Source organism: Danaus plexippus, chromosome 19 (assembly GCF_018135715.1).
Source record: "Danaus plexippus chromosome 19, MEX_DaPlex, whole genome shotgun sequence".
Taxonomy (NCBI): Eukaryota; Metazoa; Arthropoda; class Insecta; order Lepidoptera; family Nymphalidae; genus Danaus; species Danaus plexippus.
The window spans coordinates 2,224,643-2,241,157 of NC_083549.1; the positions used below are offsets into that span (position 1 = coordinate 2,224,643).

General features: G+C 31.8%; 3 protein-coding genes across 3 annotated transcripts; 1 reads left to right on the forward strand and 2 right to left on the reverse strand.

Moving 5' to 3' along the window:
- Positions 1–11: 11 nt before the first annotated feature.
- On the forward strand, positions 12–5,143 carry LOC116768038 (46 kDa FK506-binding nuclear protein). The gene is made up of 8 exons (XM_032658654.2): positions 12–205; positions 582–809; positions 955–1,124; positions 1,982–2,130; positions 2,256–2,478; positions 3,161–3,328; positions 3,791–3,963; positions 4,264–5,143. The coding sequence occupies exons 1-8, from the start codon at positions 196–198 to the stop codon at positions 4,343–4,345; spliced, it is 1,203 nt and encodes a 400-aa protein (XP_032514545.2). The 5' UTR covers positions 12–195; the 3' UTR covers positions 4,346–5,143.
- On the reverse strand, positions 5,135–5,714 carry LOC116768123 (UPF0729 protein AAEL015238). The gene has a single exon (XM_032658770.2). It carries the CDS (start codon positions 5,517–5,519, stop codon positions 5,268–5,270), a length of 252 nt encoding a protein of 83 aa, XP_032514661.2. The 5' UTR covers positions 5,520–5,714; the 3' UTR covers positions 5,135–5,267.
- A 2,351-nt stretch (positions 5,715–8,065) lies between these two features.
- Positions 8,066–16,023, reverse strand: LOC116768055 (YEATS domain-containing protein 4-like). Its single transcript, XM_032658673.2, has 4 exons — positions 15,847–16,023; positions 15,698–15,780; positions 9,747–9,930; positions 8,066–9,331 (listed from the first exon to the last, which is right to left on the reverse strand). Exons 2-4 carry the CDS (start codon positions 15,728–15,730, stop codon positions 8,712–8,714), a joined length of 837 nt encoding a protein of 278 aa, XP_032514564.1. The 5' UTR covers positions 15,731–15,780; positions 15,847–16,023; the 3' UTR covers positions 8,066–8,711.
- Positions 16,024–16,515: the final 492 nt, after the last annotated feature.

Consider the following 16,515-nt stretch of genomic DNA (forward strand, 5'->3'; position numbering starts at 1 on the left):
CTGCTTTCAACTTGTCTTTTATTTTATGGTGTGGTGTCGGGCCGTTGCGAAGTGTGCTTTTACCGCCTAATTAAAGAGTGGTGGATGTTAAAGAAATCGTGATCAGTTTTAAAACAGAAGAATTACAAGAGTGTCACTCAAAATATCGACATATTAAGAATATTTTTAGAAATAGTTTCTCTATAAACCGCCAAAATGTTTTGGGGTGAGTTACCGGTAACCGTGATATTACCACGTGTGCCCCTATCAGAAATATGTTTCAATTTTCTTTAATTTATTTTATGTTATTTTGATTATTAATTTGTTTAAAATTAAAGAACCAAATGCCACACAAAGAGCATTTTATAAGAACAGCCTACGTTGTGTAGATCCATCCACGCTATATTTTTTTGCGTTGGTTTGAACTTATATATTGTAACGAACCTTCTTTTTTGTTAACAATACTTTTTCTTTTTTGTTCTTTTTGTTCTCTTTTAAGCGAAATTGATATTCTTAAAAATATACTACCTATAAATTTAATGTTATCTATCAGCGAACACTCTAAATCGGTCTATCTCTTTACCGTGCTAATTATTTTACAGGATTAATAATGGAGCCAAACAAACGGTACACCCAAGTGGTGGGTAAACCGTTCCATATATCACAAGCAGCCATGGATATATCCACTGGTGACAATGATCCCTGCCAAGTCATGGTTGTGGTTGACGGCAAGAACTTCCTGGTTTGCACCCTTCAGAAGAACAGATGCATACAAGTCCCACTTGATCTCTATTTCAAAGCTGGAGACTCACTTTCCTTCTTGACAAATGGTTAATATTTTTGATTACAAAGTAACAGGCCGTTTATAAATTTATAAAAATGTTTGTGGTTTATATGTTAATAATGTATAAAATTACTGGCAGTCGATAAATGTCGAAAATACTATAAAATATGTAATCTTGTTGTATGTTGTAGGTAAATGCAATGTCCATCTAACTGGATACTTGGATCCCGAGTTTGAAGATGAAGAATCTGATGAAGATGCCGAGGAAGAGGAAGAAGAAGAGGAAGAGGAGGCTCCTCAAGCTAATAATAAACGGAAACTTGAGAACGGCACCGAGGGTGCTGCTAACAAGAAGGCTAAGGTTAGTTCAGCTTACATTTAATGAATTAAGATCTTTTCAATGAACATTAATCATCTTTAATAAAATAAATTTTAAGATTTTGCACTTATTATTTTGTCAATGTTTTTACGGCTCTGGATGCGATTCCTTTTGAGCCTTTATTCTGCATAACAATTTTGAATGTTGCCAGACATTCAAATTCCTAATCATTTGATTCGTACTAAAAATTTAATGCTTAAGTAGAAAGTTATTATAATTGTAATACAACCCATTTGTGAACAGAGAAGGCCGGTTGAGATCTGATATATTAAAATTATTGAATTATAGTGTGTTAAATAACAAAAAATATATATTAAATCTCATATAATTATCATTTTAATTCAAAAGCCTTTGAAGTAGTGATTGTTTGATTTGTAAAAGGTATCACATACATAATGGAAGTACTTTACCTTGATTCAGTTGTATGTTTGTGCAAATTTGAGTTTCTAGGGATTGTACAAGTATATTTTGCAAGATACTGTGTATTATATAAATTTCATATAAAAACCAACAAAATCAACTGAAATACAACTGATTCAAGTTAAATTTAGTCACATGTAGACTTGTTATTTAATCTCAAACATTTTTACACTATTAAATTCTATTAAAAATTGGTAAATTTAATATTATTAAGTTTCTTAAAGTTCATTGCTTAGTTATATCTAATAAACAGTGTAGAATTATTGCTTTTTGTTGTTATAAAATTGAAATATCAGATCAGATTTACTGCTAAATGTTTATAAGGAACACTTAACATATTTGAAACATGTGCATTAGTTAAAGATTTCATATTTGTACTTCAAAATTATTTCTAATGTTATTTTTTTTTATATTCACAGCCAGACAAAAAAAATGCCAAGAAATTGGAGGCTGACAGCTCTGAGTCAGACGATGAAGAAGATGAATTGCAAAAGTTTCTGGAAGGAGAGGACATAGATACAGATGAAAATGATGAATCCTTCAAAGTTAACACCTCAGGTGAAGCAAGGTATGAGAAAAAATACATATTAACTAAAATTATTTAGTCTATGTACAATATGTATGTATTGCACTTAATGATATTGCACCAAAATTTCCTTAACTAACAATATGTTAATTGATTGTCTTTCCAAGTGAGGAAGATGATGACGATGATGACGATGAAGATGAAGAAGACGATGATGATGATGATGATGAGAAGGATGAGTCATCTGAAAAAGCTGACACAACACTCGACACAAGTGTGGATAGCAAAATAGATCAATCAAAGCTTAGCAAGTCAGCTAAGAGGCGTCTCAAGAAGAAAATAACAGTTCAAAAAGAACCACAAGTCGCTAATGGTGTTGATAAAGCCAAGGTATTTTTTATTTATTGAAATGAAACTTTTTTTTACATCGCCTCAAATTTTTCGCCCATATATCGCATGTCGCATTACAGCCAGCTGAGGAGTAGGTGTAAAGTGAAAAGCGGTCGGCAGAGCTTGGCTTGGCTTGGCTCGGCTCAGCTCGCAACAGCTGATCGTGTAGCATTTATACTCGCACTAATTAGTGCAAGTGCTTCGCGTTATTTGTGTGTTTTAATCAGTGATTTCAATAAATATTGTACTCGGTTTAAAACATGCGTCTCTGATCTCAATTGTTGTATTTATTATGTATACTGTACTGTAAAAAGCAGTTTGAAATTAAAAAAAAATATAGTTGGATGCCTTGTCTACTATTGATTACCCATTGTCATTCCCATTTTATTATTGTTAGGAAAATGCTATCTATTGAGCAAATTTCGTACATTTTTTTAGGTGTTTCTTTTTCAGTTCTCAGCATGCTTTTCTCTCATGGTTTCATTAAGTTACCACGATATCTTATTTATTTCTTTATTATTTTTTATTTATTTTATCTTAAAATTTTATATATATATGTAAATATATACAATTGTATTTAAATATGTTTACATATATATTATATTATTTTTAAATCTTACAGTTTATTTTGTCTTTTTTTTTTTATTGTTGTGTTTATTTACTTAAAAATATTTTTATTTAGAAAGCGAAGCCCGAACCGAAGGATAACAAAGCAGATAAGAAAAAAGAGGTGAAGAAGGACGTCCAGGAAGGGGATAAAAAAGAGAAAAAGTCCTTAAGTGGAGGGGTATTTATTGAGGACATTAAAGTAGGCTCTGGACCAGTAGCTAAACCAGGAAAAGTGGTTATGGTAAGTAACATGAGAATGATCCATCACCGAATTACAAATATAACAAGACTAGCCAGCATTTGCTTGCTAAAGTTCTCAAACTTTTCCATCCAATCATTGTGCTGATCAAAATAACAGGCAGACGATTAATAGACTACTAATAGAATTAATAGAATAGTGAGTTTGAATGTAGAATAATTTAATAGGTAAAATGAATCTGACAAAACATAGTTTTTAAACATTTGCTCGCGAAAATTTTATATCTTTATATCAAAAGACCTTTCAAAGAATTTGCCTGAGCTGTTACTGTATTGAATCCAATTTCTCTTAATTGGATTGTAATTTTTATCCCACGTTTTTGTTCATAACAGGTTATATGACAAAAACAAATAATCTTAACTAGTTGTCAAGCAGACAGTACTCCATACACTTAAATATTTTGCAATGGGCAATATCGTGGATAACATATGTCTTGTTCTTTAGGTTTATTACGAGGGTAGATTGAAACAGAACAACAAAATGTTTGACAACTGCCAAAAGGGACCAGGGTTCAGGTTCAAACTTGGAGCCAAGGAAGTGATCTCTGGGTGGGATGTTGGTGTCGCTGGTATGAAAGTAGGAGGCAAGAGGAAGATTGTATGTCCACCACCTATGGCGTAAGTTTTGTTTACTAATACTTTTAATTTTTATGACTGAAAGAGACTCTTTTTTAGGATGGTAACATTGACTTGATTAAAAAAAAATACTAATTGAATACCAAATTAAAAAATTTGTTGCTCAAATTAAAATATATGTTATGTATTTTCATCAACCAGCTGTATAATCTGTATTTTCATCTTATTATTACAACAGTTGTAATTGGAGATCACCAAGATACTAATGAGATACATTAAAATGTTTTCTAATCATTGAAAAGAAATTTGTATGAAGGATGTAATTTTTTTTTTTATTAACAGGTATGGTGCCAAAGGTTCTCCGCCAACCATCCCGCCGAACTCCACATTAGTGTTTGAAGTTGAATTGAAAAATGTTAAGTAATTCCTATAAATACAAACCACCATGTAACAGACATTAACCGGCGGTTACGTTAATGCCATCAAGGTTATGCAGGCCGCATGCCTATAACTTGCTACTAGGGTGCATCTATAACATAACTTACTTTCTGATATTTTTGTAAAATAAAATTTTGTTTGTGTTATAAATGTTCCCTATATAGCTATTTTTTTACTATTAAGCCAATAACATAAGACAAACAGGATTAGGTTTAAGTGTTATACTAAGGATCCAACTTGTGACTTGTATTGGCTGGAAACCAAATTAATTGATTTTAAATTCATTGAGTGCTATTAATTGTTAAATTCCTACATCTGATTAAATATAATTAGTGATTTTTGTTATGAAGTCATTTACGATGAAAACAGTGTTCTCTCTCGGTGGCTACTCGGTTATTATGATCATTGTTTTGATAGATTTATTCTCCTATCAAAGCTCTTACAATAAGTTTACTTCATCAAACTGAAAAAATCAGTAAATAGATAAATGCAAACTGTAAACAATGTGTGTTTAGTTTCTGGTGATGCAAACTGATGGTACTGTATTCCTCGTATGAAAAATAAAACATAATTCACTCTTCCATTAATAACACTAAGTAAATGAACTTTACACAATAATACTTAAATAGTTTAATTGCTAGACATTTTTTAAATTTTTATGTTTAATTAATACATGTGACATGACCAATTGTGAGCGATTACTATTATGTCACTCGTCAATAGTTGTTGGCTTATGCCACATGTCAAATCAATTGAAGTGTAATAAAAGTCAATATTCCAGTAACAGTGTTTTATTTTAAACAAATAAATGCTGAACCCTTTTAATATTTACCGACTGAGATTATTACTCAAGGTCAATGTTGGCAATATTTAATTAGAACTATCTAGAAGAAATTGTTCTAGAACTCTTATTCAGATTTAAGACGTTGATTCAAACCCTTCGTTTCTTCTGTCTCCTCGGGTTTCGCTTCAATGGTTGATTTGTTTTTTTTGCTGAACATACAAACCCCTCCTTCACACTTAAACGGAAATTCAGTTTTTTCATTCCCGTCAGCGTCCTTAACAGCCCACGGATTCCAAAATCTCAGAACGTACGGCTGAATGAATTTATGCCATATAAATAAAAGAAGCGGAATGATAAAACAAGGAACGCAAACCATTTTTAAACTTGTAAATGCAGATAATACTCCGAACGGATATGAAAATGTTTCATATAAGCACACAGCCACGTGTAAATAATTGATATGAATAATAATAAATTGTGGATTGTATAAATTTATAGATCAACAATAATTTCACAATTTATTTTTCACTAACATGATGACCATGACAACTGACATTAAGTAGGCACTGTCAAACGGGGTGAATAGGGAAAAAATTTAGAGGTGGGCGATTATGAGAGATACTAATAAAATCATTCGATTATGAAAATGTCTCGAAATATCTCGATTATAACACTTTGTAGTCACAAGTCGAAAGTCGATCACACTATTTACCCACAGCACAGCCGCGTAGGGGGAGGACAAGGACAAGTGACAATATGATGCTGTTTCTGCTCGCATGGACGTCGCTTGCGACGCCACGCCATACGTAAATAACATATCTCAAATATTTTTCGAGACATACCCAAAACACTAAGCCCCTTTCTTTTGTTTAGTTATTTGTTTATAACTTTTGCAATTTTTTCCAACGGGTCTTGAAGTTTTTCAAAAACTTTCTACATGCGATCCCGAATGAAATGAGCCACAAAAGAATATACTTTTTTAATGAAACAATATTTACTTATTATTTATGTAAATGTATTAATATAGTATAACAATTAACAACACTCATTTTGAGATCAAAGACTACATAAAACACGATTGTTCTTGTTACTAATATCATTTGATTATGAAAACATATTAGTTACTAATTCCATAATCGATTATCAACATTAGTAAAACAAAATAAATCGATTATGTCGATGTCTCATAATCGCCCACCTCTAGGAAAAATAGAGACTAATAGTGATGTCAACTATAAATTATAACCATTAAAATGAAAAGAATGTATGGTACAATACTTAATCTTTGAACTACCACTATTTATATAAAGTTGAAATAAATTGCAAATACAACTTTCAACACTTGAGCGTTTGAATTGTATTCCATTGAGGTGTCTAAGTTTAACAAATTATTATTGTATTGTAGATACTTTTATATCAAATAATTCATTGTGCCATATTTATTCTGGTGTCTAAATAAAATAAGTCTGAAACTAGAGTTAAAAGACTTTCCAACTTTTAAAATTATGTTTCATCAGCACTAACAATTATTAACAGTCAAGGAGGTTGTATCGGTACAGATGAGGGGGCAATAGGGACAAGGTATTTAATTATTCGGGATGATGCAGTATGCGAAAGACAGTATAGGACAACAGGGACTGGGTTGTCCCCTCCTTAAAAAAATATAAATAATTCATTTCTAACATTTTCAGTTATTGCCTCCAAAACAAGAAAATATTTTGAAAGTTAGGAGAAATGACAGATTTTATTTATAGAAAATTCTAACTTTAAGCAAAACTATCGGTACTCACGTATGCTAGGAGTAAATACATATTATATATCCTTACGCTAGCTCTTTCTAATACTACACAACTCTCTAAACACTTTACAAAATTTGTGGCAGTCCTAGCAGTTTTTCTCCATAGTGGCGTTGTCATCGTCAATATCGGCCATATTTCATGTTTAAAAAGGGACGGCCTATAATTTGAAGAAATATGTAAAAATGGTACTTTAATTATTAAATGTTAAGTCATTAATAATCTTAGCTGAAGATCAAGCGAAATCAAGATAATATATATGTATTTCTAGTATGTGATAAATGAACCAAAATGCAAAAACTGTGTCTATTAACCACGATTGAAGGTACCTACTTATATGCATAAGGTAATAATCTCTATCCTAACAGGGTTGGTATCGCAAAATATTTCAAATCCAGTAAAATAGATTAAAGTCTTATGAAATTTACATCCAGCATGAATATTATGTGTTTTTAAGGATTTATAGTTTATTTTAAAATATATTAATTTACTACTATCGCACGATATTGCAGGTATATCATAATTCATAAATTGTGTTTTTTAAAGTTTTTAATAAGTTTAAGGGGAACTTTAGTCATTGCCACTTGTATCCTGTTTTGTCGAGACAAGGCCTTTTTGGTTTTAAATATTCAGTATGCTTAAAATATGCTACGTGAATTGTGTTGAAAAACATCTTCCATAGTGATTTTTTCCTGTATATCATCATCATCATGAATGTTTTTGGATCGTGGCAAACTTAATTTGACACTCCCAAACCTGCTCAAAAGGACTCTTATCCAGAGCCGTAAAAAGATTTACAAAAAAAAAAATCTTGCCAAACCTGTTTGAGTTTAATACTTTTTACAATAAACATTATCATTATTTTTAAACTAATAACAAATTATTATTATTTGTAAAAAAAATTGGTTGTTTTTCGTCAACTTACAGTATTTATAAAATATATATTATTTCACTGGATTGTCTATAAAGTATAAGTCAGACTGATGTCACTACCCAATTTAGACTCAATACCCTATAGTAGTACATAGGATACTCAGGTACCACACAGGGTAGTAGCAACAAACCATTAAAGCAGTAAAAAAGGTTTTTATTACAATTTTAGGCTATTTAAAAATTAAAACAACCATTAACGTCATATTTTATTTGTAAAAAAGTTTTCTCTTGTAACAACTATGACTATTAGTTTATTATCTGTAATATATAATTCGTTATAGGCTTACAGCGCTACAACAAACATTTAATAACAATAAACTTACAACTTACACAACGACAATTTATTAGATTAAAATTAACATTAATTCTAGTTTCACAATACCCTGTCCTTAAGGTATTTTAATGTATATTTTCATTACAAAAAATATTTCTTCTATCTTCATATAAATACTTTTTGTTTAATGTCACTGACGTTTATATAATAGAGAATAATTTTAAAAATGGAACCGACACGGGAAGCGCAATGTTTTAAACAATGAATTCATAAAATATGATCAGTTGCAACACTAAATAACTATCTACAAGAATAAAAACCGATTTAACATCATTATAAGTATAACTTAATATTATATTTATTATGTATAATTTCTTAGGTATCTATATATTACAGCTTTGACCCTTGAGATCACATTCACAGCACATATCAAGTAAATTGACACTAAAATATATAAATTATTCACAAATTCATTTAAATATATGTAAAATAGAGTATATTTATTGTAATATATTTTTTCTACGTTGAACACATAACAGTCTCATGGCACGGTTCAGTCAAGGCACTATATCATCGCGTAGTCAGCTTCGACACTCGTTAGCGCGCTACGTAAGGACGCTGGTAGTTCTGGTATTTTATATATGGGGTCGGATAATGGAGGCAATGTCAGAGAGTTCAAAGACCTCTCGTAACTATTATAAGCTAAATACAACTGCGACACACGATTTATTTCTTCCTCCGTCATGTCGACCGTCCGCAGCTGCTTTCTTATATCGGAGCTGATGGAACTGCCGCATTTCAGGCAAATTTCATCTACAAGCGATGTTTTGGTCTTAGAGGCATGTTTGCAACGTATCGGTTCAATGAACTTGTATCTCTTCACTTTAGATTTAGTCCGTTCGTCGAATAAAACGACGAGTTTCCCGGTGTTGGAGGTGTTGCCAGATCTAGCGAGGATCTCCCCACCGCCCTTCATCAATGCACTGCAGAGCGTTTCCGACGGATTCTCAAAATCGTAGTAGACACAGCGTGACTCCGAGTTGGCCTTGTTGTTGTTCTCAATATGGAGACTATATTTGAGGCAGATTTTCTTTGGTTTGCTGCTGTACTTCAGGTACACCTTTATCGGTATGTTGATGGAGGCGCATCCAGATTCTTGGATCTCGTACGGCGGCTCTTGTATTACTGGAATAAGTTAATGGTCGTGTGACTGGTGCGATCTCGTTTGCATTCTACCAACTTTACGGACTATCTACGTGTGATAACGATAATGAGGTTTACTTAAGCATTTTTAACATATATACATTATAAATACATCATTTTATTCTTGTTTTATACTGGTGTAATTAAATTGAATAATATTACTATGACATGTATTGGACACCACAGTTTAGGATATTGGTTGGAATAATTGACATACTCTCATACTATATATAGCAAAGTTACAAATCTATTGTATTACTAAAGGTTTGTTTAGTATTCAGTGAACTATTGACTTTATTTTAACTAGATCCATACAAATGACGGTCGATTTGAAAAGCGGGTATGAATACTCGTGAACGATTGGGATGACGATGGAAATTGCATAGTAATAAAATACCTCTCTTGGGGTAAACGAAGGCAGTTGGCGGATGCAATTTGAACACCACCTTGTGGACGAACCCGCTGATGTCTCCTCGCGCGCCCCTCACCCACACCCGCCAGTCGAGCGCTAGGGCTCTGCCCCCCGCAGACCGACGAGGTTCACACGCATGACCCACCTCCAGCCAAATGCGCACACACATCTGAACGCATAATAACATATTATAATAACCGAGTCAGATAAATACATAACTATTTAATTGATCATTGAATAAAATTGAAGTGTCTGTTTGTAATTTCACTAAACACATATGAATGTATGTTTTTTTTAATTTTTGCCTGTCTGTCAGTTGGTTTGTTTGAGGTAATCTCTGGAACGACTTGACTGATTTTGGCGAGAAATTCACTGGCAGGTAATATTATGGAAACAATTTAGAAATCTATTTTACAGAGTTACAAAAAGAGTAAGTTCTCAATTTTAAAAGTTTTTTTTTTATCGAAAGAACATTGTCTTGAGGTAGTTCTATTGTCATCAAGTCAGGATCTGATTAAAGTATCTTCGAGAAATCGCATAAAACCTCACAATTATAATGCGTCTCACAAAGGAGGTTTAAAATTCGTTCAAAACCGTAGCTAACAGCGAGTTTTCAATACATTTTATATATATAACCACCCCAATTTCTAAAATGATAAAATGGTCTCCAGAATGTAGAAATACTATGATAGTATTCTGTTGGTTTTGTTGATATATTTATATAATAGTTTTTGGGGCTAGCTTACTTTTAATGATTACCATTACATGGATATGGAATAACATGGATTAGTGACAGTAGAGCTAGCAAACCACAGTTTGGAAGTGATATGAATGGAGGGGAAAGATATATAAGGAGTAATTAATTTTTATACACAAAGATAACATTAGATGTATTATGTCACATCACAAGATGTGAATTAATAATTATGAATGTATTAACATTTATTAACAGAATATTATAACAGGATATTTGTCTTATTTTAACATTAACAATGAACACAGTTCGTTGCCGTATACGGAAGTCAAAGGCGACCTTCGCGAATTTTAGCTTTAATCTAAATCTTCTCAACGAAATAATAAATCTTTTATATTTCATTTCTCATAAATTTCAAATATAAAATATAGATAACAAAATACATAAAAACAGTCTTGGTTTGAAGTTTGAAATGGTTTGATTAAATCTTCTAATTTAATTAATTTTTTCTTTATTTTAACAAGATTAAAAATTAATAAGAGAAAAATGTATAAATGGAAAGAAATAAAGTCGTTTAAGAAACACATATTTGGCATTAAAGCCTGTTGATGACATGACATAACAAAAAGTGCATGGTCATTTAAAAATGGCGCTAAATCACATGAAATGGCAATGACCTTGACATTGAATACAAAAGCGTAAAACCCATAAATTAATTCCTTCAATTGATGTCATAAACTTATGATGTAGAAATAAAAATGCCTTGCATGAATTTCTTATTAAAAATAACAGTTAAATTAAAATAAATCACCACAAAATCCGATCCACTGATATTAATTTGTATTATAGTCTATACCCAGTTTATAAGATCTACGATATTTGTAAAACTCGAATATTAAGAATTACCTTATAGTACAAAATGTAGTTCCTTCAGACAAATTGGTTTTCAGAAACGAATGTTGTTTATATAAATAATATATTTGAGCATTACTTTTTACTCATGACAGATTCATAACAGATATTGTCATTGTTTTGAAGAAGGTCGTTTTTAGAATAGGTTTTTGTTAGACGTTTTTTATCTCCATATTAAATTATTATTTTTAATGACAGCTGCAAAATTATCCGTTAAACTGAAAATAAAATATATTGATACTTTTTAAACAATAATTTATGTTTTACTTTGTATTACTACATACTGTATTTTAGTACAGTTTTTTTAACATCCTTGTACAATACTTTACATACATTTTATCCTTTTTTATATATGCAATTCTATATCATGGCGTTCAAAAATAGGTTCGAAAGATATATTTTTATCTACAACTAATATTCACATGTTTATATTATTTTATATAAAGCGTTTATCTATCAATTAAGAATATGTTGATTTGTTCGACGTTTCTTCAGCAAAATTTTACTATACATTTAGAACAAGTTGCTATCAACTAACTAAACTTCGTTTCATAATTTTCATTTATCGTCGGCAACAAGAAAAACATTGCAATTACGCTGTTAGATAAACGGTAGCAATGAATTAAAATATTATCACTTTCATTGCAGGGGTAACAAATCTGATTACCGATAATTAAGGATTATTTTTCAAATATCGATCAAAATTTATCAATATTATCAGATTTTTAATAAAAAAAAACTATATAAATGGTATGATCCTGTCAATAATATCATTCATCAAGATGAAGCCTGTAATAATTCTGGCCCTTCTGGTTGCTTGTTCCTCTGCGAAATCGTTGAACCCGAAAGTTTCATCCATCTCTACATATGGCTATCTGACCAAGTATGCCGTACCCCTTGCAGAAAGTCTCAAGAAGGCTGAAGATGAGATCTTGAGGAACAGGGCTTCAAGAATCGCAGGAGGATCACCAGCTGAAGTGGGACAGTTCCCATACCAGGTACATATTTTTAAAATGAATTAATTTTGGTATAAACGAATTTCCTATTCCTTTTTTATATGAAGCACCAAAGAAACAAAACACAAGACAATTTTTGTATGAAACCTAAAAAAAAAAAAAATATTTTGAATATTTAAATTACGTAACACTAATGAGGACCGTTTGCTTAATCCGCTATTTAGGATAGAGTCGAAGATTCTTGAAACGATTAATGTTATATAATCAATAGTTGATAATTTATGCGTAATTCGTAGGCTGGTATTATATCCGATATACGAAACGTATTCGGAATTGGTGTCTGTGGCGGGACTCTCATCAAGGCTGACCGAGTTCTGACTGCTGCCCACTGCTGGTGGGATGGTAGGAACCAGGCTTGGAGGTTCACTGTGGTCCTCGGATCTAATCTGCTATTCAGTGGTGGAGAGAGAATCATCACCACCGATGTCGTAACTCACCCCCTATGGATACCACAATTGACCTTCAACGACATAGCCATGGTCCGATTGCCAGAAGCAGTACAGTTATCAGGTATTAAATTATTATCACACTGCTATGTTTTCTATTTTTTGCACCACTGATAATAATTTTCGTGTTTGCAGCAAACATTGCTACAGTCGCCTTGCCACAAGGTTTCGATATCTTTGAAGATTATCACCTTTACACAGCTATTGCATCCGGTTATGGTGCGAAGAATGATGGTATGTGATTTTTTATAACCAGACCAATACGTAGGACGTGATATGTGAATGAAAGTAATTTTGGGATTTTAATCTGAACTTCATGTGATCTTTTCTTCGTCTCTAATCGGTTTTGGTTGAATGCTTGCTATTAAGTCTTATTTTAGTAATTGGTATTAGTGGTAATTGACTTGGTAGAGTAGTTGCAAAAAAATAATATTAGTTGGAACATTTTTTGGCAGAGATTTGGATCGCTTTGTGCCGGATGTAGCTCTTGATGTATGTACGAATTGGGCTCTAACCAATAAATTTTCAGTAATTTTCAATTTCAGTCTTAGTTGTTATTTTATTAGGGAATATACAAAAAAGTGAACTGGGCCTGAATGTTGGTAAAAATGGAAAAAAATATATATTATTGTATCTATATAGTATAGACTTTATATTTTTCACAGGTGGCAATATCACTGAGGCTCAATACTTGAGTCATGTGAGCATGACGGTAATATCCAACGAGGTCTGCGACGTAGCGTACTTAGGTAACATCCACTACTCAAATCTTTGCACCAACACCCTCGGTGGTTCCGGCCCTTGCAAAGGTGACACTGGCGGACCACTCGTCGTCATGAAAAATGGAAATCCCATGCTGGTATATAAACCTCCTTATCTATGTCACCAATCAAACTGTTCTTATCTCAGTTATGTCATTAATCAATCTATTTTTAAATTTTTATAGATTGGTGTGTCATCGTACAATTTCGCCCTCGGCTGTGAGCTCGGTTGGCCAGCCGTCTTCTCCAGAATCACAACCTTCCTCAACTTTATTAACACTAATTAATTTCTATATTAATATCATCTCTTACTGAACATCCAAGTTAACGCTTTTGAATATATTGAGATGAATTGACAAACTGACTTTTATTTAAAAAAAAAAACAATCAGTATATATAACATAAAATTGTGTTAAATTTAATGGATAGTACTTTTTTTTTCATATTTTTTTAGTAATTTTACGGGAACGTACCGAATTAAACCAGAGATAATAGGTACATGGTCTGCTCTAACAAGAGGCTGTGGCAATTATTAAGCTTTGTATGAATCATGTGAACGAAACATATAGGGTTAGAAATTTTTATTCTGTTTTTATGAATAATGATTCTACTATGAACTATCTAAACTATAGAAAATATATATTACTTATATACATTTTTTATGATACTATAGCGTCGGTGTAATGCTTGCTGTATGTACATTATTTGATCTTCTTCTATCCTTAGTATATGTTTTGTGGACATCGTCTTCGTTAACACGTATAGTTTCAACGCCTTTCATCTACCGTTACTTGAAATGTCGTGAATAATTCTGTCGCATTCAAAAATAGCTTTGAATTTTATTCGTATAAATTACTAAATAACCCAAAAAATAGTTCTTATATATGACGATAGGATCTAACATATTTTTTTGAATTTAAATACTTAATTTAGTTAATAATTAAATAAAAGTAATCAATAGTGTTCATATTTTTGGCTATTAGACAGATTAGGTAAGATTTATCTGATAGTCCTAAATATATACATATATACTGAAAACTTAGTAAGAAGTTTTAGCAACCACCGAAATTGTATGGACACTTTATCATTCGTGTATCATCGGATATGTTCGTGACGCGGACGATTTATATGAAAAACGTTGATACTGTAGGTTTAATATTCACGATACAAAATCATACTAAAGATATTGGAGTCGAAGTTGTAAGCAACTAATTAAATAACCATGTTATATATTTGAATTGACATTTTACTAATTAATTAAAACAGATGTGAAATACAGAGAACGAGATACAATAAAACTAATGTGATAACATTCACGAGTAACATTTAATTAATACAGCATTTAGAGGATAAAAAGCAAGATAAAACACAAATATTCATATCCCTAGTCCTTACTAGTAGTTATTATGACAATAGCCTCAAGGTTTGCAGTACAATCATGTGATTTGAAAGTAAAGATATATTGCGATAGTTAATAACATTTTTATTATGGCGGTAAAGTACACTTCTGTTGCCAAGTCCTATGTATTACGTAACACTAAAACGGACAATAATGTGTGTTTTAATGTATCGTCACAGATTAAATACATATTATCTTAAGAACTATAATATTTTTAATGTTTTATTCAATAAGCAATTAACTTGCATCGTTATCTGCGATAAGTAATTTTATAGCCGTGCAACATTATGATTGTTATATTTCCTTATTCATCAATTTTATGTAAATGTATCTTAAAATGTTGAGACAGTTCCGTGATAAGTAAATGTTCTGTTGGTTGAATTTACAGAAAATATTATAATAAACATGAAATATGTATACAATGTGCGCTTGTTCTATTTACATGTTATTTTTCGGTATTTTTATGAACCGGAAAACATTTGAAATTTATTTTATCGTCTTGTAGATTCGTGTCAACCTTTGCCCGCTCTGTGTATTCGTTTAATAGATATAAATAAGTTAAAGTCAATCTATGAATCGGGATTTATAGATAAACTATGATAAGCTACGGTTTGATTGATAATGATTGAAGGAGAAAACGTGCTTTACACAGTCCAATAAGTTTGCAATTAGTCCGTTTGCAAACACGAATACTCTGACGTCACTTACCGGCTTCTCATGTCTGTACGGACCTTCAGTCATTTTCTAAGATGTGATAAAATCGCCGCTGTCCGTGCGGTGACGGCTGACATCTGTAAAAGGCCATCGAGGTCATTGCGTGATTGTCAAGGTCTCAGCGCACGGTCACTGTAACTCACTTGTGGTTTATTAGTGGCAGGCAAAGATGCATTAGGTATACGTTGGTTTAACGCGGCAAGTCAAGCGCGCTGCATTTCGAGGCGTCAGTGTAGCTGTTTTATCACTGGTTGACTGAATGAGAGGCCCGTCGACGGCCGACGTGACGCGGATTTACGTCAAGCCTTAACCCCCCACTGCCGGCCCCGCTAGCCGCAAGCACTATTTCCGTGTGACGTTTGTCACGTTCCGTTCTACAAATTTGTATCTATAAATAAAACCAATAGTATTGTCGTAGACTTTCATGCATTTTTATGAGCTATTAAATCTATTTAGGGTATTTAAAGAGCCAATAATGACGGTTAATTCATCTACCTTTTAAGTTTGTTCCATTATTATTCAATGATGCCCAATAAATTTATAAAAAGGAGAAATATAATTATTATTCTTTGAAATGTTACTGTAAAGTTTTATTGATAGTAATTAGTTAAATGAGGAAAATTAATGCGCTATATAAGGAGATATTGATATAATGTACCGTATAAGTAAATACTACAAAGTACAAAATTAGTATATTCGTTTATATTTTATACTTAATGCAATGTCTTTCTTAAATAAATACAACGATCTCTCTCTAAATACATAATTACATAGGCTACAGAATATAATATTAAATTCTGAGAACGAAAATG

What these genes read in the sequence shown, in the direction of transcription:
- LOC116768055 (XM_032658673.2), bottom strand. Translation starts at nt 15,730, where the DNA reads ATGACTGAAGGTCCGTACAGACATGAGAAGCCG. An exon ending in CGTACAGACATGAGAAGCCG is followed by an intron (nt 9,931 to 15,697) that starts GTAAGTGACGTC and finishes TTATGCGTTCAG; the next exon opens with ATGTGTGTGCGCATTTGGCT. An exon ending in CTTCGTTTACCCCAAGAGAG is followed by an intron (nt 9,332 to 9,746) that starts GTATTTTATTAC and finishes AACTTATTCCAG; the next exon opens with TAATACAAGAGCCGCCGTAC.
- LOC116768038 (XM_032658654.2), top strand. An exon ending in ATGGTGTTGATAAAGCCAAG is followed by an intron (nt 2,479 to 3,160) that starts GTATTTTTTATT and finishes ATTTTTATTTAG; the next exon opens with AAAGCGAAGCCCGAACCGAA. An exon ending in GTATGTCCACCACCTATGGC is followed by an intron (nt 3,964 to 4,263) that starts GTAAGTTTTGTT and finishes TTTTATTAACAG; the next exon opens with GTATGGTGCCAAAGGTTCTC.
- LOC116768123 (XM_032658770.2), bottom strand. Translation starts at nt 5,519, where the DNA reads ATGGTTTGCGTTCCTTGTTTTATCATTCCGCTTCTTTTATTTATATGG.